Source organism: Coregonus lavaretus (genome assembly GCF_964263955.1).
Source record: "Coregonus lavaretus genome assembly, chromosome: 11".
Taxonomy (NCBI): Eukaryota; Metazoa; Chordata; class Actinopteri; order Salmoniformes; family Salmonidae; genus Coregonus; species Coregonus lavaretus.
In genome coordinates this window covers 33,951,987-33,978,715 of record NC_139998.1, presented here as the reverse complement: position 1 = coordinate 33,978,715, position 26,729 = coordinate 33,951,987, and the positions used below count along the sequence as shown (strand labels likewise).

At 42.7% G+C, this 26,729-nt stretch overlaps 1 protein-coding gene across 1 annotated transcript in view; it reads right to left on the bottom strand.

The window, feature by feature from the left end:
* The window catches only part of necab2 (N-terminal EF-hand calcium binding protein 2), a gene marked incomplete at its 5' end in the record, with an annotated part of 169,635 nt that overhangs the window by 137,067 nt on the left and 5,839 nt on the right, over positions 1 to 26,729 (bottom strand). The window contains one exon of the mRNA XM_084171902.1: positions 20,298 to 20,322. Within this exon, the coding sequence (XP_084028028.1) occupies positions 20,298 to 20,322 (25 nt within the window). The remainder of the gene's footprint in view (positions 1 to 20,297; positions 20,323 to 26,729) is intronic.

Below are 26,729 nucleotides of genomic sequence, written 5' to 3'. Positions count from 1 at the left end.
ATTAGCAGGTCAGACTTATGCTGCACTCTGTGGGGTTGTGAGAGGGACTTCCCCTGCAGAGAGGAGGAGAGGAAAATACAGAAGAAGAAACCTTTGTGAATCCACCCCTCAAGGCTTCTCTCCACTCTCCAAAGTGCTGTCCTCCTTCTCACTATCTCTCTGCTTCTCTCTCTCTCTCTCTCTGCTTCTTTCTTTCTTTCTTTCTCTCTCTCTCTCTGCTTCTTTCTCTCTCTCTGCTTCTTTCTCTCTCTCTCGCTCTCTCTCTCCTCCTTCTCTTCCTCTCTCCATTTCCAAATTCACTCTCTCATGAAAATGTCAGTAGCCTGTCACTTTGAAGCAGAACACTTCCCTCCACTCTGTCAGCAGAGTGATCTGTCTCACTAGATCTGTTCAGATGAGTGGAGACAAAACGCTGAGAGGTAACACACAGCTATACTAGCCAATGACTCAAATACTTTCCTCCCTGGGATAGAACAAGACGTATGTGGCAGGGTTTACAGACAATCACGGACTACAATAGGAAAACCAGCCACGTCGCGGACACCGATGTCTTGCTGCCAGACAAGCTAAACAAGTTATTTGCCCGCTTTGAGGATAACACAGTGCCACCGACGTGGCCAGCTACCAAGAACTGTGGGCTCTTCTTTTCAGTGGCCTACGTGAGTAAGACATATAAACGTGTTAACCTTTGCAAGGCTGCCGGCCCAGACGGCATTCCTAGCCACGTCCTCAGACCATGCGCAGACCAGCTGGCTGGTGTGTTTACGGACATATTCAATCTCTCCCTATCCCAGTCTGCTGTCCCCACATGCTTCAAGATGGCCACCATTGATCCTGTACCCAAGAATGCAAAGGTAACTGAACTAAATGACTATCGCCCCGTACACTCACTTCTGTCATCATGAAGTGCTTTGACAGACTAGTCAAGGATCATATCACCTCCACCTTACCTGTCACCCTAGACCCGCTTCAATTTGCTTACCGCCCCAATAGGTCCACAGACGATGCAATCGCCATCACACTGCACACTGCCCTATCCCATCTGGACAAGAGGAATACCTATGAAAGAATGCTGTTCATTGACTATAGCTCAGCATTCAACACCTCCAAGCTCATCATTAAGCTTGAGGCCCTGGGTCTCAACCCCGCCCTGTGCAATTGGGTCCTGGACTTCCTGACGGGCCGCCCCCAGGTGGTGACGGTGGGAAACAAAATCTCCACTTCACTGATCCTCAACACTGGGGCCCCACAAGGGTGTGTGCTCAGCCCCCTTCTGTACTCCCTGTTCACCCATGACTGTGATTCTCAATTGGATTGAGGTCTGGGCTTTAACTAGGCCAGTCCAAGACATTTAAATGTTTCCCCTTAAACCACTCAAGTGTTGCTTTAGCAGTATGCTTAAGCTCGTTGTCCTACTGGAAGGTGAACCTCCGTCCCAGTCTCAAATCTCTGGAAGACTGAAACAGGTTTCACTGAAGAATTTCCCTGTATTTAGCGCCATACATCATTCCTTCAATTCTGACCAGTTTCCCAGTCCCTGCCGATGAAAAACATCCACCATGCTTCACTGTGGGGATGGTGTTCTCAGGGTGATGAGAGGTGTTGGGTTTGCGCCAGACATTTTCCTTGATGGCCAAAAAGCTCAATTTTAGACTAATCTGACCAGAGTACCTTCTTCCATATGTTTGGGGAGTCTCCCACATGCCTTTTGGCGAACACCAAACGTGTTTGCTTAATTTTTTCTTCAAGCAATGGCTTTTTTCTGGCCACTCTTCCGTAAAGCCCAGCTCTGTAGAGTGGATGGCTTAAAGTGGTCCTATGGACAGATACTCCAATCTCCGCTGTGGAGCTTTGCAGCTCCTTCAGGGTTATATTTGGTCTCTTTGTTGCCTCTCTGATTAATGCCCTCCTTGCCTGGTTCGTGAGTTTTGGTGGGCGGCCCTCTCTTGGCAGGTTTGTTGTGGTTCCATATTCTTTCAATTTTTTTATAATAGATTTAATGGTGCTCCGTGGGATGTTCAAAGTTTCCGATATTTTTTTATAACCCAACCCTGATCTGTACTTCTCCACAACTTTGTCCCGAACCTGTTTGGAGAGCTCCTTGGTCTTCATGGTGCCGCTTGTTTGGTGGTGCCCCTTGCTTAGTGGTGTTGTAGACTCTGGGGCCTTTCAGAACAGGTGTATATATACTGAGATCATATGACAGATCATGTGACACTTAGATTTCACACAGGTGGACTTTATTTAACTAATTATGTGACTTCTGAAGGTAATTGGTTGCACAAGATCTTATTTAGGGGCTTCATAGCAAAGGGGGTGAATACATATGCAAGCACCAGTTTTCCGGAATTTATTTTTATAGGATATTTTGAGACAAGTATTTTTATTTTTCACTTAACCAATTTGGACTATTTTGAGTATGTCCATTACATGAAATCCAAATAAAAATCCATTGAAATGACAGGTTGTAATGCAACAAAATAGGAAAAATACCAAGGGGAATGAATACTTTTGCAAAGCACTGTACATACAGACTTGAAAATCACTGGCCACTTTAATAAATGGAACACTAGTCACTTTAATAATGACACTTTAATAATGTTTACATATCTTGCATTACTCGTCTCATATGTACAGTGAGGGAAAAAAGTATTTGATCCCCTGCTGATTTTGTACGTTTGCCCACTGACAAAGAAATGATCAGTCTATAATTTTAATGGTAGGTTTATTTGAACAGTGAGAGAGAATAACAACAAAAAAATCCAGAAAAATACATGTAAAAAATGTTATAAATTGATTAGCATTTTAATGAGGGAAATAATTATTTGACCCCCTCTCAATCAGAAAGATTTCTGGCTCCCAGGTCGCTTTTATACAGGTAACGAGCTGAGATTAGAAGCACACTCTTAAAGGGAGTGCTCCTAATCTCAGCTTGTTACCTGTATAAAAGACACCTGTCCACAGAAGCAATCAATCAATCAGATTCCAAACTCTCCACCATGGCCAAGACCAAAGAGCTCTCCAAGGATGTCAGGGACAAGATTGTAGACCTACACAAGGCTGGAATGGGCTACAAGACCATTGCCAAGAAGCTTGGTGAGAAGGTGACAACAGTTGGTGCGATTATTCGAAATGGAAGAAACACAAAAGACCTGTCAATCTCTCTCGGCCTGGGGCTCCATGCAAGATCTCACCTCGTGGAGTTGCATGGAGAATGGTGAGGAATTCAGAAAATCGAGCTCTTTGGCATCAACTCAACTCGCCGTGTTTGGAGGAGGAGGAATGCTGCCTATGACCCCAAGAACACCATCCCCACCATCAAACATGGAGGTGGAAACATTATGCTTTGGGGGTGTTTTTCTGCTAAGGGGACAGGACAACTTCACCACATCAAAGGGACGATGGACGGGGCCATGTACCGTCAAATCTTGGGTGAGAACCTCCTTCCCTCAGCCAGGGCATTAAAAATGGGTAGTGGATGGGTATTCCAGCATGACAATGACCCAAAACACACGGCCAAGGCAACAAAGGCGTGGCTCAAGAAGAAGCACATTAAGGTCCTGGAGTGGCCTAGCCAGTCTCCAGACCTTAATTCCATAGAAAATCTGTGGAGGGAGCTGAAGGTTCGAGTTGCCAAACGTCAGCCTCGAAACCTTAATGACTTGGAGAAGACCTGCAAAGAGGAGTGGGACAAAATCCCTCCTGATATGTGTGCAAACCTGGTGGCCAACTACAAGAAACGTCTGACCTCTGTGATTGCCAACAAGGGTTTTGCCACCAAGTACTAAGTCATGTTTTGCAGAGGGGTCAAATACTTATTTCCCTCATTAAAATGCAAATCAATTCATAACATTTTTGACATGCGTTTTTCTAGATTTTGTTGTTGTTATTCTGTCTCTCACTGTTCAAATAAACCTACCATTTAAATTATAGACTGATCATGTCTTTGTCAGTGGGCAAATGTACAAAATCAGCAGGGGATCAAATACTTTTTTCCCTCACTGTATATACTGTATTCTATACTATCTATTGCATCTTAGCCTATGCCGCTCTGACAATGACATTGCTCATCCATTTATTTATATATTCTTATTCCATTCCTTTACTTAGATTTGTGTGTATTAGATATTTGTTGTGGAACTGTTAGATATTACTTGCTAGATATTACTGCACGGTCGGAACTAGAAGCACAAGCATTTCGCTACACTCGCAATAACATCTGCTAACCATGTGTATGTGACCAATACATTTGATTTGATTTGAAACATTCCACTCACAGTGAAACCTAAGGCAACGCTAGGATCAAACCTCTCAGAAAAACAATTACTTCAATACTAAATCTAGTGACTCAAAGGCTGAAATTTGCAAACATTTCCTCATTGTGTTTCAATAAAAGAACATTTCTGAAAACATTTCTGAAAACTTTCTGAAAAACTATTATACGATAGGCAGTGGGATGCTCTCTGCAAGCCAGTCAAAAAAACGGAATAACATCTCCACAACGACCTAATCAGGTACACAGGCTTACACTCTCCCACAAACTAGCTGTGCTGTTACAGCTATTTCCTGTAATGCTGGATGGGAAAAACTCATGCACCCCCCTGAGCAGTTTCGGGAGTGGAGCATAGAATAGCATTGGTAGCTCTGCTCAGAATTTAAAGTGGGAGAAAGAAGCCAATTAAATTTCCATTACCACCCACTTGTATATAATTACTGATACCTTTTTTCTCTCAAGGAAGAGTTTCATTTACAGGACTTCCACATTTAAAGGGGTGGATGCATCCCGCTCTATGACGGTGGGCCCAGCAGCATTACACCGCAGGGTCAGAACCTCTAATCAGGGCCTGGCAAGCAGAGCTCGTCTGGAGGCAGCACTGATAAAAGCTCCAAGGCCAAAGGAGCATGTCAGCTCAGCTATAAAACACACACTAATGATTACCCTTCTCACTGCAACTGTGTTATTAACTCTTGGAGATACAGTTGAAGTCCCTGTTTTAGGTCAGTTAGGATCACCACTTTATTTTAAGAATGTGAAATGTCGGAATAATAGTAGAGTGATTTATTTCAACTTTTATTTATTTTATCACATTCCCAGTGGGTCAGAAGTTTACATACACTCAATTAGTATTTGGTAGCATTGCCTTTAAATTGTTTAACTTGGGTCAAACGTTTCGGGTAGCCTTCCACAAGCTTCCCACAATAAGTTGGGTGAATTTTGGCCCATTCCTCCTGACAGAGCTGGTGTAACTGAGTCAAGTTTGTAGGCCTCCTTGCTCGCACACACTTTTTCAGTTCTGCCCACACATTTTCTATAGGATTGAGGTCAGGGCTTTGTGATGGCCACTCCAATACCTTGACTTTGTTGTCCTTAAACCATTTTGCCACAACTTTGGAAGTATGCTTGGGGTCATTGTCCATTTGGAAGACCCATTTGCGACCCAATTTATAACTTCCTGACTGATGTCTTAAGATGTCCTGAGCGCTCAGGAGCAGGTTTTCATCAAGGACCTCTCTGTACTTTGCTCCGTTCATCTTTCCCTTGATCCTGACTAATTTCCCAGTCCCTGCCGCTGAAAAACATCCCCACAGCATGATGCTGCCACCACCATGCTTCACCGTAGGGATGGTGCCAGGTTTCCTCCAGACATGATGCTTGGCATTCAGGCCAAAGAGTTCAATCTTGGTTTCATCAGACCAGAGAATCTTGTTTCTCATGGTCTGAGATTCGTTTAGGTGCCTTTTGGTTAACTCCAAGCGGGCTGGCATGTGCCTTTTACTGAGTAGTGGCTTCCATCTGGCCACTTTACCATAAAGGCCTGATTGGTGGAGTGCTGCAGAGATGGTTGTCCTTCTGGAAGCTCCTCCCATCTCAACAGAGGACCTCTGGAGCGCCTCCCTGACCAAGTCCCTTGTCCCCCAATTGCTCAGTTTGGCCGGGCGGCCAGCTCTACGAAGAGTCTTGGTGGTACCAAACGTCTTCTATTTAAGAATGATGGAGAGCATTGTGTTCTTGGGGACCTTCAAATGCTGCATCAATTTTTTGGTACCCTTCCCCAGATCTGTGCCTCGACACAATCCTGTCTCGGAGCTCTACGGACAATTCCTTCGACCTCATGGCTTGGTTTTTGCTCTGACATGCACTGTCAACTGTGGGACCTTATATAGACTGGTGTGTGCCTTTCCAAATCATGTCCAGTCAATTGAATTTACCACAGGTGGACTCCAATCAAGTTGTAGAAACATCTCAAGAATGATCAATGGAAACAGGATGCACCTGAGCTCAATTTCGAGTCTCATAGCAAAGGGTTTGAATAGTTATGTAAATAAGGTATTTCCGTTTTTTATTTTTAATACATTTGCAAAAACATCTAAAAACCTGTTTTCGCTTCCTCATTATAGGGTACTGTGTGTAGATTGATGAGGAAAAAAATTACTTTAATCCATTTTAGAATAAAGCTAACGTAACAACATTTTGAGAAAGTCAAGGGGTCTGAATACTTTCCGAATGCATTGTATGCAACATCATGCTTTGCATATATGGGTATTATTATACACACTGGCTATTATTCTAATGCGCTCCGCCCCCCAAACAAGAACAAATGTGGTTGGGCCGGAACAAATCTGAACCAATCATAGACGTCTATGTTTCACAAGTTTGGACATCACAGGATAGCACAGTAGAGCTCAGTACAGTACATCACAGTAGAGTTCAGTACAGTTCAGTACAGTACATTATACTGTAGTCTAGTGTGCACTACTGTACTGAACTCTACTCTACTGTACTGAACTAGTGGTCCTCTGTAGCTCAATTGGTAGAGCATGGCGCTTGTAACGCCAGGGTAGTGGGTTCGATCCCCGGGACCACCCATACGTAAAAATGTATGCACACATGACTGTAAGTCGCTTTGGATAAAAGCGTCTGCTAAATGGCATATTATTATTATTATTATTATTATTAACTATACTCTACTTTTCTGTACTGACTGTGCTTCACTGTACTGTAATGTGCTGTCCAAACCTGTGAAACATAGACATCTATGATTGGTTCAGATTTGGTCCGGTCACCAATCATGGACGTCTATGTTTGGGCCAAATCATTGCCGATAATAAAATGTAGACGTTGAAATCAAGGCTGGTCCGGGCCGGCCCAAAAAACTATGTCTGTGGACATTGAAATCAAGGCCAGGGCGGACTAACCAAATTTCAACCACCAATGGTGGATTGTGACTCCTATGATTTCCCATTGTAGCTAATTCAATTGCAGTAATTCCGTTACTGATTTTTCTGTAATTATGTTACCAATTTGGTAACAGAATTACAAGTTTTAATCACTGAATTAAGCAATAAGGCACGAGAGAGTGTGGTATATTGCGCTTAGCCGTGCTATATTGGCCATACAGTATACCACAAACCCCAGAGGTGCCTTATTGCTATTATAAACTGGTTACCAACATAATTAGAATAGTAAAAATAATTGTTTTGTCATACCCGTGGTATACGGTCTGATATACCACAGCTTTCAGCTAATCAGCATTCAGGGCTGGAACGACCCAGTTTATAATAATTAATCAACAGAAATGTATATCAGTAAAAACACTATAACTAATTGGTAGGTCTATCTTCACTTGTTACTTCTGTGAACTTTCATTATCCTCCCTCTTCATGAGGGAGAGAAATGAGAAAATATTTTAAAGACGTGGGGTTTTGGTAACGTAATTACAAGGCACAAGGCAAATCATTTATCCCAAACTAAATATAAGTGTTGATATTAGTTGGCAGGGGTCTTTACTTCAACAATATTGTGTTTTGATGTATTTCTAATACCTTTTAAGACTTTTTCTGGTAGATGTTGTCATGACTTGCCCTCATGGGTTGAGGATCAAACATTCCTGCTAGGCAAAGGTTTGAACACCCCCTTTCCTGGGGGCCAGTTTTATGACTTAACAGCCGGTCATAAATAGTTTGCAGAAAATGACTCCTTTTGGTCTCTAGTATGGGAAGAAAGAATTTCCCTGTGAGACAAAGAAAGTCTTCCCGTTCCCAGTTCACCTCAAGGATCTGGAGGGCGTTCATGGAACGTCTGGGGGTCTCGTTCAGCCTGACCTCAGGGTTTCACCCCGAGAGTAATGGGCAGGTGGAAAGAGTAAACCAGGATGTGGGTAGGTTTCTGCGGTCCTATTGCCAGGACCGGCCGAGGGAGTGGTCGGTTTTCATCCCCTGGGCAGAGATGGCCCAAAACTCCCTCCGCCACTCCTCCACTAACCTTTCTCCATTTCAGTGTGTATTAGGTTATCAGCCGGTCCTGGCACCATGGCATCAGAGCCAGATCGAGGCACCTGCGGTGGATGAATGGTTTCGGCGCTCAGAGGAGACCTGGAACGCTGCCTATGTACGCCTGCAACGGGCCATCAGGCGACATAAGGCGAGTGCCGACCGCCACGGCAGTGAGGCCCCGGTGTATGCACCGGGGGACCGGGTCTGGCTCTCGACCCGAAACCTGCCCCTTCGCCTGCCCTGCCGGAAGCTGGGTCGGCGGTTTGTGGGGCCATTTAAAGTCCTGAGGAGATTGAACGAGGTTTGTTATAGGTTACAGCTTCACCCTGATTACCGTATTAACCCCTCGTTCCATGTGTCTCTCCTCAGGCCGGTGGTAGCTGGTCCACTCCAGGAGCCTGAGGTACGGGAGGTTCCTCCGCCCCCACTGGACATCGAGGGGGCACCGGCGTACTCTGTCCGTTCCATCCTGGATTCGAGGCGTCGGGTGGGGGGCCTGCAGTATCTCGTGGAGTGGGAGGGGTACGGTCCGGAGGAACGGTGCTGGGTCCCTAGGAGGGACATCCTCGATCCCTCCATGTTGAGGGATTTCCACCGTCGTAATCCGACTCGCCCTGCGCCGCGTCCTCCTGGCTGTCCCCGAGGCCAGTGTCGGCGTGCGGCTCGTCAAGGGGGAGTACTGTCACGGATTCAGCCGAGGCTGCCCCTCCTCCTTGCTCGGGCAGGCTTCGGTGCTCGTCGTCACCGGAGTACTAGCTGCTACCGATCTATGTTTCTGTATTCTACTTGTTTTGTCTTTATTGTACACACCTGGTTCCCATTATGTCCATGATTTGTTCCCTATTTAACCCTCTGGCTCCCACTGTGTTGTGTGCGTGTTTGTTCTATGTTTGGCGTCATCGACTGGTGAGCGGGATTGTCCTCCCTGCGTGGAGATTATGTTCATTTATATTTACGAGTAAAGTACGTTGTCCTGCGCCTGACTCCGTCCTACCGCTACACACTGACGCCTGACACAATTAAACATAGATAGGTGATTTGATAAATAACAGTCATACATTAAAGTAAGTCACGTCACGACAATGTTTTCTAAGACTCCTTTTCCATCTGTTTCACCAGAAATCAAAGCCATTACTTATGCCAATTTTTTTTAGATTTTTTGTTTTTTTTAATCTATCCCTTCATTTCCCAAAAATATAGACTCTTAGCCATCATTTGACACCCAATTTGATATTCTCCGATGAACTTCACATGTTGGTGCTCATGGGTCCTTTTACATGGAAATTACCATAGGCTTCTTTAGCAGGTGCCCTTTTGGAAGTGGGGAGCAAGGGAGAGGCAATACAAGCTCTGACCCTTGTCGATCCATACATGGATTCTATTATGAAGACCTAAGGATTCTCTCTCTCCCCCCTCTCTTTCCCTAATATACAGTAGCTCCCCCCCCCCCAACATGTAACGGATTACAAAAAAACAAACTGTAATCCGTTATGTTACCAGCTAAAATATTGTCATCAGATTACAGATACTTTTGAAAAACTAGATGATTACTTCGAGGATTACTTTTAAATTCAGAAAGATGTTTGCTGTTTTCCCAATGACATTCAAATCAGCATTGAAAAAAGGCGCAAGTTTAAATTTGTTCCGCCTGAGCAAGTCTGACGACATGTCAGAGACCACTATGATGACACACTAAATGTGTTTGATGGATCGTGGGGAAAGAGCATGAATATGCTTTTGTATAGGCTACAGTCCAAGCTGTCTTCCAATGGTGCGACAGCTGTCGGCATCCAAAGATTATCCAACTTGAATAAACGCTTGGAGGTAAGGATCGCCTACAGGCGATACGGATTTCACTTATTATTGACATCTAGGACACATAGCACGTTGATGTGAATCACACTGCTGCTCTCTCATTTAGCTATTTAGCTATATTGTGGTTGGTGTGGATGGCTGTTCACAAATGTAGTCCTATAATGTATGTCAGTGGCGGTCGGTGCCGTTTAAGATTAGGGAGGACAAATATTTTTTATGAACATGGCCTTATTTCTATTACAGCATATTGGATGACTGTCATTCATATTCCATTCAACTAGCTCAATGTAACATGCTACAACCTGGCCTACAAATGAAAGTTTATAACGTAGGTGCACAGGTCGAGAGACAAATTGGAGTAATCAAGGTGACAGACAATGACACATTCAATACCGCCTTGCACACTCTTGCCTGCATCTAGCTGATCTAGGGTGTAATCATTAGTCCAAACAGTTGTAAACAAGAGTTTCTATTGGACAAATTCAGGTAGGTTTATCCCCGTTTGGTTCCGTTTAAGAAAGGTTTTTCAACAGAATCGGCGGAATAAATACACCCATATTCACCCGAACACAGTTCACTATAATAGCTGCCACATACAAACAACATAATCACTTTGCTTGTTGTATAATTCCTTCTCCTACACACAGCCTATATTGTTGTCACCATATGTGACTGACCGCCTTGATTTCGCCTTATGTAGCAAAATTTGAAATTGTGTTTTTTACACTGGCAAAAGCAGAGACGCAGAGCTACAAAATTGTATATAATACACTGCATTTAAGGGAACAATGGGAAAGTAATTCTTCTCACTTTTGAGAAAATGGCCTTTGAATGTTTTGGTACCTACTGAAGAGCTATTCTTTGTCTACACCCATTCAGCATCGTTCACACCCTCTTAAGCTTTAGCCCCACCCATCTCGTTTCGCTCTCGGAGCGTTCAGAGTGCACACTTGACGCTCTGGCTGATGAGTAGGGTTGATCCAAGCGTTCTGACCTTACAACGGCAGTCAAGCACCCAAGCTAACTGGCTAACATTGGCTAGCTTGCTAGCTACTTCCAGACACAAAATTGTGATTATGGTTCATTGTTTACCTCATGATAACATGAAAACAGCCTAACCAGCTCTGCTAGGGCGAGTCGCCCTAGCAGAGCTGGTTAGGCTGTTTTCATGTTATCCAGAGCGTTGGTAACTGTAACTGTGCTGCTGGCAACAATTTAATTATGCTTTTTTGCCGACGTTTACTGACACCGGCCTTATTCAAATCAAATCAAATTGTATTTGCCACATGCGCCGAATACAACAGATGTAGACCTTACAGTGAAATTCTTACTTACAAGCCCTTACCCAACAATGCAGTTTTAAGAAAAATAAGTGTTAAGTAAAAAATAGATAAGTAAAACATAAAAATAAAACATAATTAAAGAGCAGCAGTGAAATAAAATAACAGTAGGGAGGCTATATACAGGGGGTACTGGTACAGAGTCAACGTGCAGGGGCACAGGTTAGTCGAGGTAATTGAGGTAATATGTACAGTTGAAGTCGGAAGTTTACATACACCTTAGCCACATACATTTAAACTCAGTTTTTCACAATTCCTGACATTTAATTCTAGTAAAAATTCCCTGTCTTAGGTCAGTTAGGATCACCACTTTATTTTAAGAATGTGAAATGTCAGAATAATAGTAGAGAGAATGATTTATTTCAGCTTTTATTTATTTTATCACATTCCCAGTGGGTCAGAAGTTTACATACACTCAATTAGTATTTAGTAGCATTGCCTTTAAATTGCTTAGCTTGGGTCAAACGTTTCGGGTAGCCTTCCACAAGCTTCCCACAATAAGTTGGGTGAATTTTGGTCCATTCCTCCTGACAGAGCTGGTGTAACTGAGTCAGGTTTGTAGGCCTCCTTGCTTGCACACACTTTTTCAGTTCTGCCCACAAATGTTCTATAGGATTGAGGTCAGGGCTTTGGGATGGCCACTCCAATACCTTGACTTTGTTGTCCTTAAGCCATTTTGGCACAACTTTGGAAGTATGCTTGGGGTCATTGTCCATTTGGAAGACCCATTTGCGACCAAGCTTTAACTTCCTGACTGATGTCTTGATATGTTGCTTCAATATATCCACATAATTGTCCTTCCTCATGATGCCATCTATTCTGTGAAGTGCACCAGTCCCTCCTGCAGCAAAGCACCCCCACAGCATGATGCTGCCACCCCCGTGCTTCACGGTTGTGATGGTGTTCTTCGGCTTGCAAGCAACCCCCTTTTTCCTCCAAACATAACGATGTTCTATTTTTGTTTCATCAGACCAGAGGACATTTCTCCAAAAAGTACGATCTTTGTCCCCATGTGCAGTTGCAAACAGTATTCTGGCTTTTTTATGGCGGTTTTGGAGCAGTCGCTTCTTCCTTGCTGAGCGGTCTTTCAGGTTATGTCGATATAGGACTCATTTTACTGTGGATATAGATACTTTTGTACCTGTTTCCTCCAGCATCTTCACAAGGTCCTTTTGCTGTTGTTCTGGGATTGATTTGCACTTTTAGCACCAAAGTACGTTCATCTCTAGGAGACAGACCGCGTCTCCTTCCTGAGCGGTATGACGGCTGCGTGGTCCCATCGTGTTTATACTTGCGTACTATTGTTTGTACAGATGAACGTGGTACCTTCAGGTGTTTGGAAATTGCTCCCAAGGATGAACCAGACTTGTGGATGTCTACAATTCTTTTTCTGAGGTCTTGGCAGATTTATTTTTATTTTCCCATGATGTCAAGCAAAGAGGCACTGAGTTTGAAGGTAGGCCTTGAAATACATCCACAGGTACACCTCCAATTGACTCAAATGATGTCAATTAGCCTATCAGAAGCTTCTAAAGCCATGACATAATTTTCTGGAATTTTTCAAGCTGTTTAAAGGCACAGTCAACTTAGTGTATGTAAACTTCTGACCCACTGGAATTGTGATACAGTGAATTATAAGTGAAATAATCTGTCTGTAAATAATTGTTGGAAAAATTACTTGTGTCATGCACAAAGTAACCGACTTGCCAAAACTATAGTTTGTTAACAAGAAATTTGTGGAGTGGTTGAAAAACAAGTTTTAATGACTAAGTGTATGTAAACTTCCAACGTCAACTGTAAATGTGGGTAGAGTTAAAGTGACTATGCATAGATAATAAACAGAGAGTAGCAACAGCGTAAAAGAGGGGGTGGCGTGGGAGGGGGGACAATGCAAATAGTCCAGGTAGCCATTAGCTGTTCAGGAGTCTTATGTCTTGGGGGTAGAAGCTGTTAAGAAGCCTTTTGAATCTAGACTTGGCGCTCCGGTACCGCTTGCCATGCGGTAGCAGAGAGAACAGTCTATGACTAGGGTGGCTGGAGTCTTTGACAATTTTCAGGGCCTTCCTCTGACACCGCCTGGTAAAGAGGTCCTGGATGGCAGGAAGCTTGGCCCCAGTGATGTACTGGGCCGTACGCACTACCCTCTGTATTGCCTTGCAGTCGGAGGCCGAGCAGTTGCCATACCAGGTGGTGATGCAACCAGTCAGGATGCTCTCGATGGTGTAGCTGTCGAACTTTATGAGGATCTGAAGACCTATGCCAAGTCTTTTAAGTCTCCTGAGGGTGAGTAGGCTTTGTCGTGCCCTCTTCATGACCTCTTCAATGGGTGTTTTGCGTTCGCTCTGGCATACTCAGACTGAATTTACGAACGCACCCTAAATGGTTACTTGCATAGTGGAGTCTTTTGTTAAGACATGTAGCTAGCTAGCTAGCTAACTAGCTAGGTAAACAATGAACCATAATCACAACTCATGACGTTACTACCCTGCATGAATCTGCAGGTAGCTAACCAACCAGGTTCAATGTTAGCTAGCTAACATTAGGCTCTAACTAGCCAATCAAATGGCTCTGAGATATGAAAAATAAGATCATACACGTAACGTTAGCTAGCGAGCCAGCCAGCTAACGTTAACTAGCTATCTAAACAATTAACCATTATCCCAACTCCTGACGTTACTACCCTGCATGAATCTGCAGGTAGCTAATCAACCAGGTTCAATGTTAGCTTGCAAATGGCTGTGAGATACAAGTAATAAGATCATACACATAGTGTTAGTTAGCTAGCTAACAGTACACTTTAACTTGAAATGAAACCACTTTCTGTCAAAATTAGAAACGTGTAATATCTGAAAATTTAGCTAGCTAGACTATCTTACCCGTCTACATCATGCATGGTGGACGAGTCTCCTTGTCACGGATGCCATGGTTGCCCTTAGTTTGAACATGTAATCCAGAGACAGGTGTTTTCTCCATCTCTTTAGCTATCATACTCGAATTCCACTGATTTCAAAACTCATCCTCCAGAAAGTGGAAAGCAACACTTAGGCAGCTCCACTACACGATACTGTCACGACTTCCGCCGAGGCTGCCTCCCCTCCCCGTGTGGAGGCATTGGCTTGAGGGGGCGAAACACCCTTTCCTCGTCTGGATGGACTACCGGAACCTGGAGTACATCCGGGCAGTGAGGAGGCTGAATCCGCGCCAGGCCAGGTGGGCCCTATTCTTCACCCGGATTGATTTCACTCTATCATACATCCCGGGTACGAAGAACGTGAAGGCAGACGCACTGTCCCGGCTGTATGACACAGAGGAGAGGCCCAGTGACAACACCCCCATACTGCTGGCGTCCTGCATTGTGGCACCGGTAGTATGGGCGATGGACGCGTATATAGAGCAGGCATTACGCATGGATCCCTCTCCACCTCAGTGTCCAGATGGGCTATAGTACATGCCTGCTCTTATCCGTGATCGTCTGATCTACTGGGCACACACGTCACCCTCCTCTGGTCACCCAGGTATCGGCCGTACAGTGCGCTGCCTTACCGGAAAATACCTTGGCTAAGGAAGTGAGGGTGTATGTCTCCTTCTGCTCAGTGTGCGCCCAGAGTAAGGCACCTAGGCACCTCCCAGCTGGTAAGTTACAACCTTTACCAGTTCCACAACGACCATGGTCTCACCTAAGTGTTGATTTTCGAACTGATCTTCCCCTCTCCCAAGGTTCTCCTGTGAAGTAGTGACCCGCGACATATGCCTAGTTTCCTGAAACGAGTCACATATTAGCTAAGGTCATAGTCAACACAGCTACTAGAACTAACACGTTAGTAAACCCTCTACAATCACGCAGTACAGTGTACAGCAAGCAGTTTAGCAGTTACACCTGCGGGCCCCCGGTGACAATAAATTAATAAAACCTAAACCTTACAGTACCAGTCAAAAGTTTGGACACACCTACTCAGTCAAGGGTTTTTCTTTATTTTTACTATTTTCTACATTGTAGAATAGTAGTGAAGACATCAAAACTATTAAATAACACATATGGAATCATGTAGTAACCAAAAAAGTGTTAAACAAATCAAAATATATTTGAGATTTGAGATTCTTCAAAGTAGCCACCCTTTGCCTTGATGACAGTTTTGCACACTCTTGGCATTCTCTCAAACAGCTTCACCTGGAATGCTTTTCCAACAGTCTTGAAGGAGTTCCCACATATGCTGAGCACTTGTTGGCTGCTTTTCCTTCACTCTGCGGTCCAATTAATCCCAAACCATCTCAACTGGGTTGAGGTCGGGTGATTGTGGAGGCCAGGTCATCTGATGCATCACTCCATCACTCTCCTTCTTGGTCAAATAGCCTTTACACAGCCTGGAGGTGTGTTAGGTCATTATCCTGTTGAAAAATAAATGATAGTCCCACTAAGCCCAAACCAGATGGGATGGCGTATCACTGCAGAATATTGTGGTAGCCATGCTGGTTAAGTGTGCCTTGAATTCTAAATACATCACTGACAGTGTCACCATCAAAGCACCCCCACACCATAATACCTCCTCCATGTTTCACGGTGGGAACCACACATGCGGAGATCATCCATTCACCTACTCTGCGTCACACAAAGACACGGCGGTTGGAACCATAAATCTCAAATTTGTACTCATCAGACCAAACGACAGATTTTCACATGTCTAATGTCCATTGCTCGTGTTTCTTGGCCCAAGCATGTCTCTTCTTCTTATTGGTGTCCTTTAGTAGTGATTTCTTTGCAGCAATTCAACCATGAAAGCCTGATTCACACAGTCTCTTCTGAACAGTTGATGTTGAGATGTGTCTGTTACTTGAACTCTGTGAAGCATTTATTTGGGATGCAATTTCTGAGGCTGGTAACTCTAATGAACTTATCCTCTGCAGCAGAGGTAACTATGGGTCTTCCTTTCCTGTGGCGGTACTCATGAGAGCCAGTTTCATCATAGCGCTTGATAGTTTTTGCGACTACACTTGAAGAAACTTTCAAAGTTCTTGAAATGTTCCATATTGACTGACCTTCATGTCTTAAAGTAATGCTTGACTGTCATTTCTCTTTGCTTATTTGAGCTGTTCTTGCCATATTATGGACTTCGTCTTTTACCAAATAGGGCTATCTGCTGCATTAGCTAGCTAATTAAGTGAAAGTGAAAAAAATTCAACAAAATATATCTAGCTCTCTCTCTCTGCTGCTTCTCCTTAATTTTGGAAGAAATTAATTTGTTCAAAACTGTTAAACTATTGTTGTTCTCTCTCTTTGAGTCAACTACTCACCACATTTCATTCACTGCAGTGCTAGCTAGCTGTTGCTTATGCTTTCAGTACTAGATTCATTCTCTGATCCTTTGATTGGTTGGACAACATGTCAGTTCATGCTGCAAGAGCTCTGATAGGTTGGAGGACGTCCTCCGTAAGTCGTCATAATTACTGTGTAAGTCTATGGAAGGGGGTGAGAACCATGAGCCTCCTAAATTTTCTATTGAAGCCAATGTACCCGGAGGAGGATGGAAAATAGCTGTCCTCTGGCTACACATTGGTGCTTCCCCAGAGAGTGCTGTTGAGGCTACTGTAGACGTTAATTGCAAAACAGTGAGTTTTAATCAGTTATTTGGTAACGTGAATATATATTTAGTATAGTTTTATCTAAAAAGGCTAACTTTCATGTTTTACAATTTTTATTTTCTGAAATTCACTGTGTAGGATGGTCCTCCCCTTCCACCTCTGAGGAGCCTCCACTGCTATATGTGTATTTTAACCCAATAATGGTTGAATTTAAGAAGTTTAAGCTGCCCATCAATCATTGTTTTTTGCGACCAGGGATGTATTCATTACAGAAACCGTTTACCGTTTAAGAACCAAACGGAAGCAAACAGAGCAAAAATTGAGTTTCTATTGGACTAATTCAGGTAGGTCCCTCCCCGTTTCATTCATTCGCTTCAGCTTAAGTAATGTTTTGCAAAAGAATCGGCATAATGACTAGGCTACGCCACAGTGGACAGCCAGTGAAACATGTGCTCTTGCAACAGCTGCATAGTGTGGATCCCAGCCTATTTAATACAAGTTTGAGGGAGTTCCTCCCTTCTAAACGCACCCGTGGTATTGTACTCCATACTAGTGACCACTTTAATTTAAAAAGACCACCAATGGGGCTTTTATTGCTCAATCTAATTCATGCTGATAAAAAAAAAAAAAAATCCATAGGCCTAACAGACACATGCTGAAATGCACACACTTTTAATAGACTTAAACAACTGCAAAGTATTCAGATATCAAAGTGTCACCAACATAAATGTAAAAACAATAGGCCTATAGCAAATGCAGCATATGGCATAAATGTTTTACATACAAACAAATATGAAAATGTATGCACTCACTACTGTAAGTCGCTCTGGATAAGAGCGTCTGCATTTCTTCAACTTAAAGCAACAAGCCCAATCAGTCCTCCATGACAACAAAATCATAAACAACAGAATAGGCTAATTAGGTCTTAGTTTTTGGGTTATGCTCAGGTAAAACAAGTTGGCTAATCTATATTTCCATATTTCCAAGTCCTATTCTTGAAGATCAAGGGGTATTAAAATAATCGGAATGACTGGAAATCTGACAGACTGTTGTTTTTTATGTAAAGATATAGCCTGATCATATTATTACCAATGGGTTAGAAGAAGCCTACATACCCAACCCATAAAGTAAAATGCATCATCCATTTATGGTCAGCTATGTATAAACTCTAACATTGATTTATCCTGCAATATGTCGTTCAATTGGTTATATTCATTTTTTGTCTTGTCCTTGAAACTGAGCGATTTCTGCTAGATGGGTCAGCTGCAAAGTAAAAATTGTTTATATTGTAAAAATGTATGATTTTCTTTGTTGCTTTTTTGTCTTAAAGGAAAGATTCACCCGTTTTTTATGTTATATTGTGCTTGTGCATTTCTGAGAGATGTTCTATCGATTCCCAAGGTAATTTAATGTTTTCATGTGTATCCGTTCAAGCAGGCACACATTTGGCCGGTATGATGTAGCATTGCGATAAAGCCCTCTTACTACACTGGAAGTTAATAGGAATATGACTTTTAGATCACAAAAACGTCTATCATACATGTCAGATTTCAATACTGGCCGATTTCATAACGTGGGAGGTTTTCTTCTCTCGAATGAGCCATTGACCATATTTTTGCGATATTCCAACCTCGAGAAATGTGTAAGAAGGTCCACCACATTTCTCCTATTTGTCTGCCTCTTCAGTCCAGGGTGCATTGCATGGTGCTGTTGCATGGCCATTGCGAATTTCAGACTCCACTCTGCGAGGCACATCGATCTGCAGGTTGAACATGGTGATATTGAAGACTCTTAAATTGATAATGCAGTTTGTTTAGGCGATTTTACAGCTAACTAATGTAGCTACTTTACATGCTGATATTGACTTTGGTATTATTGTGTGTAGCTATATTTGCTAGCTAGCTACCATAGAGAGAGCATTGCATTATGGGTTTTGTAGTCGACTTGAGCTGGAACAGATTTCCGCAACAATTTTTACATGTTGCTACCAACCTTATTATAACGACAAAATTAAACATTTGTTCACAAAAAATATTGTTCTCCTTGTTAAATTAAAGATTTTTCCTTTAATTCAAGGTTAGGGTTAGCAGTGTGGTTAAGGTCAGGGTTAGCTCTATGCAGAGCTGCCTCCAAAGCAAGATTCATAACGAAAAGTGCTAACCTGCGCCTCTTAAGGGGAAATAAATCTAAAAGTAACTGAAAGTAATCAGACAACGTGACTGAGTTTGGGCAATCCTGGTTACAATTGTGGACAGGTAACTAGTAACTGTAACAGATTACATTTAGAAAGCGTCTGTCTGTCTGTGTGTCTGTCTGTCTGTCTGTCTGTGTGTGTGTGTGTGTGTGTGTGTGTGTGTGTGTGTGTGTGTGTGTGTGTGTGTGTGTGTGTGTTAAGCATCTCCTCTCCTTAAAACAGCCACAGAACATTTCCCAGGAGAGGAGGGTAAAAATAGCACAAACTGAGCTTGTTCCATACATCAAATAACAAGGATTCTCTTTACTATGTGATTTTGGCAGCTCTGGTCCTTTTCACAGTGATTAGTTGATTTTCCCTTTTCAAAATAAATAGTTAGATTTCACCATTGCGAAGCTTACTCACGAACCCATGGGAATTTTCTCATTTTGTCCTCTCAAAGCCCATAGTCCTCTGTGTAAAACAGAACCCAGGACAAATCATCGGTTTTAGAACAGAAAGTTATTTGGTAAAGGTAAAGGGAACTTGCATTTGCAGGATTGTTGGGTGTGCCTGCAAAAGTGTCATACAATCTTAAATTGCAAGAGATACAATTAACTTTTGTGTATTGACCCTGTAGTTCCATTCAGCTAATAAAATATATTAAAAGTGTATCTACTGTGTCAGTAAAACATACACACAGAATAGTTCACTCTTTTTTTTTGGTGAAAAATCTATAATTTTAGTGTAGCTGAGCTGGAGAAGACAGAGGATAATCACATAATATTTGTGACTGTGGAAAGACACACACACGCACACACACACAAACACACACATACACACATCAGAAAATAAAGAAGATGGCCATCTGGCTGGTATGAAAACTGAGCCTTTTTAGTTGTTTCCTTGTTAGTTTTCTTCTTTCCTGTCAAAGGCACCAAGAGACGACAGCAGAACAAACAAGTGCCAGAGGGAATGAGGGAAGCGCTGGCACCACACAACTCTGTACCAGCCTGGAAATTAACCAACAACCTAACAACCCACAACACTGGCTACCTCACTGAGAGGGCACAGACAACATGATAACAAACCAGTTTAACAAACAAAAACACACTTACCATCCTTATCAGCTCTTCGGAAAATCTGTTAAGACAAAACAGGAGCTCTGCATTAGTGAAGGGACTAGTCACGTGAAAAGTGTCAAAACATGAAATATGATAAAACATGGCAAAAAAGGTTAGGTAAGAGTAAGTGAAAACCCTGTGTAGTCTTGTTTAAAAAGCCTGACCACATTGTGCACTCACATGTGTGATAGCACAGTTAAGGCTGCAGGGTAGAGGAAGAAAAAGCATTCATTTGTCACTGGGAAAGCAGTATTCACACCAGTTTAAAACATCAATCAATTCTCCGTAATCATTGTTATATCTGGTGGGGGATATACAGTGCATTCGGAAAGTATTCAGACCCCTTGTCTTTTCCACATTTTGTTACGTTATAGTCTTATTCTAAAATTGATTAAATTCTTTTTTCCCCTCATCAATCTACACACAATACCCCATAAGGACAAAGCAAAAACAGGTTTTTAGACATTTTTACAAATGTATTAAAAATAATAACTGAAATATCAATATTCTCTGCAGATCCTTTCAAGCTGCACAGCTATTTCCAGGTCTTTCTAGAGATGTTTGATCGGGTTCAAGTCCGGGCTCTGGCTGGGCCACTCAAGGACATTCAGAGACCTGTCCAGAAGCCACTCCTGCATTGTCTTGGCTGTGTGCTTAGGGTTGTTGTCCTGTTGAAAGGTGAAACTTCGTCCCAGTCTGAGGTCCTGAGTGCTCTGGAGCAGGTTTTCATCAAGGATCTCTCTGTACTTTGCTCCGTTCATCTTTCCCTCGATCCTGACTAGTCTCCCAATCCCTGCTGCTGAAAAACATCCCCACAGCATGATGCTGCCACCACCATGCTTCACCGTAGGGATGGTACCAGGTTTCCTCCAGACGTGACGCTTGGCATTCAATCTTGGTTTCATCAGACCAGAGAATCTTGTTTCTTATGGTCTGAGAGTCTTTAGGTGTCTTTTGGCAAACTCCAAGGTGGCTGTCATATCCCTTTTACTGAGGAGTGGCTTCCGTCTGGTCACTCTACCATAAAGGCCTGATTGGTGGAGTGCTGCAGAGATAGTTGTCCTTCTGGAAGGTTCTCCCATCTCCACAGAGGAACTCTGGAGCTCTGTCAGAGTGACCATTGGGTTCTTGGTCACCTCCCTGACCAAGGCCCTTCTCCCCCGATTGCTCAGTTAGGCCAGGCCAGCTCTAGGAAGAGTCTTGGTGGTTCCAAACTTCTTCCATTTAAGAATGATGGAGGCCACTGTGTTCCTGGGGACCTTCAATGCTGCAGAAAATGTTTGGTACCCTTCCCCAGATCTGTGCCTCGACACAATCCTGTCTCTGAGCTCTACGGACAATTCCTTCAACCTCATTGCTTGGTTTTTGCTCTGACATGCACTGTCAACTGTGGGACATTATATAAACAGGTGTGTGCCTTTCCAATTCATATCCAATAAATTGAATTTACCACAGGTGGACTCCAATCAAGTTGTAGAAACATTTCAAGGATGATCAATGGAAACAGGATGCACCTGAGCTCAATTTCGAGTCTCATAGCAAAGGGTCTGAATACTTATGTAAATAAGGTACTTCAGTTTTTTCTTTTTAATAAATTTGCAAACAATTCTAAAATCCAGTTTTTGCTTTGTCATTATGGGGTATTGTGTGTAGACTGATGAGGGAAAAAATGAATTTAATCAATTTTAGAATAAGGCTGTAACATAACAAAATGTGGAAAAAGTGAAGGGGTCTGAATACTTTCCGAATGCACTGTATCTTCATGTGTTGTTTCTTTCTATGCTTTTGAAAGTGGTGAGTGCATTTCATGCATAATTGAGCTTAACAGTATAAAATACTGTGTATACTGTAGGTGTTTGTCGTTTGTCCTTTGTGCGTTTGTTGATACTATCTATTTGCTTCACCAGATTGATGAGCACTTGAGCAGTTTTAATAAACCAAATCAGGGTTAAATAATTGACCATGCACATTGGGAAAAGCTCAATAGAGAGCTAACAGGAGGTCTGTCAGTGTGGTCCAATGAGTGACCAATTCGTGAAAGTAAAAGACAATGGACAGCTGACTCAGAGAGCACACCATACATTACTATGGCTTTATTATATGACTGCAGATAATTAAAGCCTTTATAACGAGTCTTTGCCATGTTTTTCTTTGGCATCTGAGGGTGAAGTAAGCTGAGCAAAATGTCTTGGGAACGATTTCAGATCAATACCACAATCTTCCACTCCACCTGAAAGGCACTGCTAGATCACTATTGAATTCATGTAGAAGTGACAGTGTTTTCTTAGCTTAATCGTTCATATCTTCTGCTATCTGAGAATTGCTTTGCGATACAAAGATAAGGGAAAGGAGATCATTCTGAGAACAAACACAAGAGGTGGATAAAATAGGCTGAAGGTTAGAGAGAGAGAGAGAGCGAGAGAGAAAAAAAATAAGGATTGTGCGAAATGAGATGGGGAGAGCGAAATAATTGCAGGTTTACATTTATTGGGATGAGTCTTGTCCTGGAGGCAGAACTGAGCGATTACCGCTAGATGGGCCAGTTGCAAAGTCAAAATTGGCTATATTATAAATATTCATGAAAACAAAAATGAGCTTTTTGGTCTTAATTTTAGATTAGGATTAGGCATTTTAATTTTAATTTTATTTGACCTTTATTTAACTAGGCAAGTCAGTTAAGAACAAATTCTTATTTACAATGACGTCCTACACAGTCCAAACCTGGACAATGCTGGGCCAATTGTGCGCCGCCCTTTGGGACTCCCAATCACGGCCTGTTGTGATACAGCCTGGAATCGAACCAGGGGATCTGTAGTGACACCTCAAGCACTGAGATGCAGTGCCTTAGACCACTGCGCCACTCGGGAGCATTAGGGTTAGCAGTGTGGTTATGTGTGATTTTATGACTTTGTGGCTGTGCCAGTTAGTGACCACTCCACAGAGCTGCCTCAGTTGTACAACTGAATGCATTCAACTGAAATGTGTCTTCCGCATTTAACCCAACCACTCTGAATCAGAGAGGTGTGGGGGGGGGGGGGCTGCCTTAATCGACATCCACGGCACCCGGGGAACAGTGGGTTTACTGCCTTGCTCAGGGGCAGACTGACAGATTTTTACCTTGTCAACTCCGGGATTCGATCTAGCAACCTTTCGGTTACTGGCCCAAAGCTCCTACCCACCATGCTACCTTCCGCCCCCAAGAACAATATTCATGATGTAAAACGCTAATGTGCAAAATAAATACAGGTACCTATCCTCCATAAAGACTCATCCTCACTGACATGTTTAGAAAAGGTGCATTAAAATATTACATAGCATGCAAAATGTAAACCACTATTAAAGCAACAGAAGTGGGGCATGACTAATGATAAAAGTGGCAGAGGTGTATGTATACAATTGGCCAATTTGGTGTTGAGGGGCTTGTCTGATCATCCATTTGTCAGGCCTCCCAGCATGGTGTCACATAATGTGATTGACCCAATTTCACTCAGTTTCAGATTAAAAACATATTTGACAAAAAAGGGGGCCAAACCCCAAATGCAGACACTGCTCCTCTAAACTATAAAGAATGAAAACGACATCAAAGAGTATCACCTACTAAGACAAGTATAAAATAACTATAGCAGCTCAGTTCCCAGGGGCCAGGGTGTGATTTTCTATTGTCTTATCCAGGGGTTGGAACTAGTTCAGGGAACAGAACTGAAAACTGTAAAATAATAAAAAGTGATCAATACTGTTCCGGAACAGAACGGTTATTATGCAGCCTACTCAGCCTACTCAATCACTTTTTATAGCTACTGTTTACAGGCCTCCTGGGCCATATACAGCATTTCTCACTAAGTTCCCTGAAATCCTATCGAACCTTGTAGTCATGGCAGATAATGTTAAAATATTTGGTGACTTCAATATTCACATGGAAAAGTCTACGGACCCACTCCAAAGGACTTTCGGAGCCATCATTGACTCAGTGGGTTTTGTCTAACATGTCTCCGGACCTACGCATTGCCACAGTCATACCCTGGATCTAGTTTTGTCCCGTGGAATAAATATTGTGGATCTAAATGTTTTTCCTCATAATCCTGCAATCACAACAAATGATCTGCTCAGACCCCAACCAAGGAATATCAAAAGCTGTGCTATAAATTCTCGGACAACCCAAAGATTCCTAGATGCCCTTCCAGACTTCCTCCACCTACCCAAGGATGTCGGAGTACAAAAATCAGTTAACCACCTAACCAAGGATCTACATTTTACCTTGTATAATACCCTAGATGCTGTCGCACCTCTAAAAACAAAAAACATTTGTCACAAGAAATTAGCTCCCTGGTATACAGAAAATACCCGAGCCCTGAAGCAAGCTTCCAGAAAATTGGAAAGGAAAAGGCGCTCCGCCAAACTTGAAGTCTTCCGACTAGCTTGTAAAGACAGTACCTTGTAATATCGAAGAGCCCTCACTGCTGCTCGATCAGCCTACGTTTCCAACCTAATTGAGGAGAATAAAAACAATCCAAAATGTATTTTTGATACTGTCGCAAAGCTAACTAAAAAGTAGCATTCCCCAAATCCAAGAGAGGATGGCCTTCACTTTAACAGTGATGAATTCATGAACTTCTTCAACGAAAAGATCATGATCATTAGAAAGCAAATTACGGACTCTCCAAAAATCAGTTGTCCTGAGTCTGCACAGAGCTGCCAGGACCTAAGATAAATTGAGACACTCCATTTTTTAAATCCTGTATCTCTCGACACATTCACGAAAATAGTAATGGCCTCTAAACCTTCCAGCTGCCTACTGGACCCTATTCCAACTAAACTACTGAAAGAGTTACTTCCTATGCTTGGCCCTCCTATGTTGAACATAATAATCGCCCTATCCTCCGGATGTGTACCAAACTCACTAAAAGTGGCAGTAATAAAGCCTCTCCTGAAAAAGCCAAACCTTGACCTGGAAAATTTTAAAAATGAATCGGCCTTTATCGACTCTCCCATTCCTCTCATTTTTTGGGGAAAAAGCTGTTGCGCAGCAACTCACTGCCTTCCTAAAGACAAATAATGTACACAAAACGTTCCAGTCTGGTTTTAGACCCCATCATTGTACTGAGACTATTCTTAAAGGTGGTAAATTACCTTTTAATGGCGTCAGACTAAGGCTCAGGATCGGTCCTCGTGCTCCTAGACCTTAGTGCCGATTTGACACCATCGATCATCACATTATTTTGGAGAGACTGGAAACCCTAATTGGTCTACATGGACACGTTCTTGCCTGGTTTAGATCTTATCTGTCGGAAAGTGCATGGTTTCTATGGTGTTCCTCAAGGTTCCGTTTTAGGACACTATTGTTTTCACTATATATTCTACCTCTTGGTGATGTTATTCGGAAACACAATGTCAACTTTCACTGCTATGCAGACAACACACAGCTGTACACTTCGATAAAACATGGCGAGGCCATTAGAGGTGGAGCATACAGAGGGCCTCATCCAATTAATCCTGGCTCCTGGACCCTGTCCGCGCATTTCAAGGCTGTGTTGAGACAATGACTTATCAGTGACCCAAGCCCTGCTCAGATAACCCCTACCATTGTGTCGCTGAGTTGTCGTAGTGATGCTGCAAATGTACATTGTCCCAGGGGCGTTGGCAGTCATAATGTAAGTAACCTAATTGATGTCCCTCTAACTCCCCTGAATACCTCTCTCAATCCACAGCTATTGTATGCAGTAATCATGTGCCTATAAACCCGAGTTGTACTGTTAGCACTGAGGTGGTTTGCCCTAGTAGAAAGCCCACTGTGTGCAGCTCACCCTGCACTATCAATTCAAACAAAAATATCACTGTCATGTCTACCTCTGATAAGCCTCCCAGTAAAGCAATAAAAACAATAAAGAATCCCAGAAAAGGGCTAAAAATAGCTCACATTAACATATGTGGCCTAAGAAACAAGGTTCATGAAATCGATAACTTGCTAGTAACAGGTAACATTCATATACTGACTATCTCTGAAACTCACTTAGATAATACCTGTGATGATACAGTGGTAGAAATACATGATTTCAACATCCTCAGAAGAGACAGGAATGCCAATGGTGGAGGTGTTGCCATTTATGTTCAGAGTCATATTCCTGTAAAACTTAGAGAGGATCTCATGTCAAATGCTGTTGAAGTAATATGGCTACAGGTTAACCTGCCTAAAGCCCATTCTTGTGGGAAGCTGCTATAGACCAACAAGTGCTAACAGTCAGTATCTGGATAATATGTGTGAAATGCTTGATAATGTATGTGATATCAACAGAGAGGTATATATTTCTGGGTGGTTAAGATATTGACTGGCTTTCATCAAGCTGCCCACTCAAGAAAAAGCTTCAAACTGTAACCAGTACCTGCAACCTGGTTCAGGTTATCAGTCAACCTACCAGGGTATTTACAAAC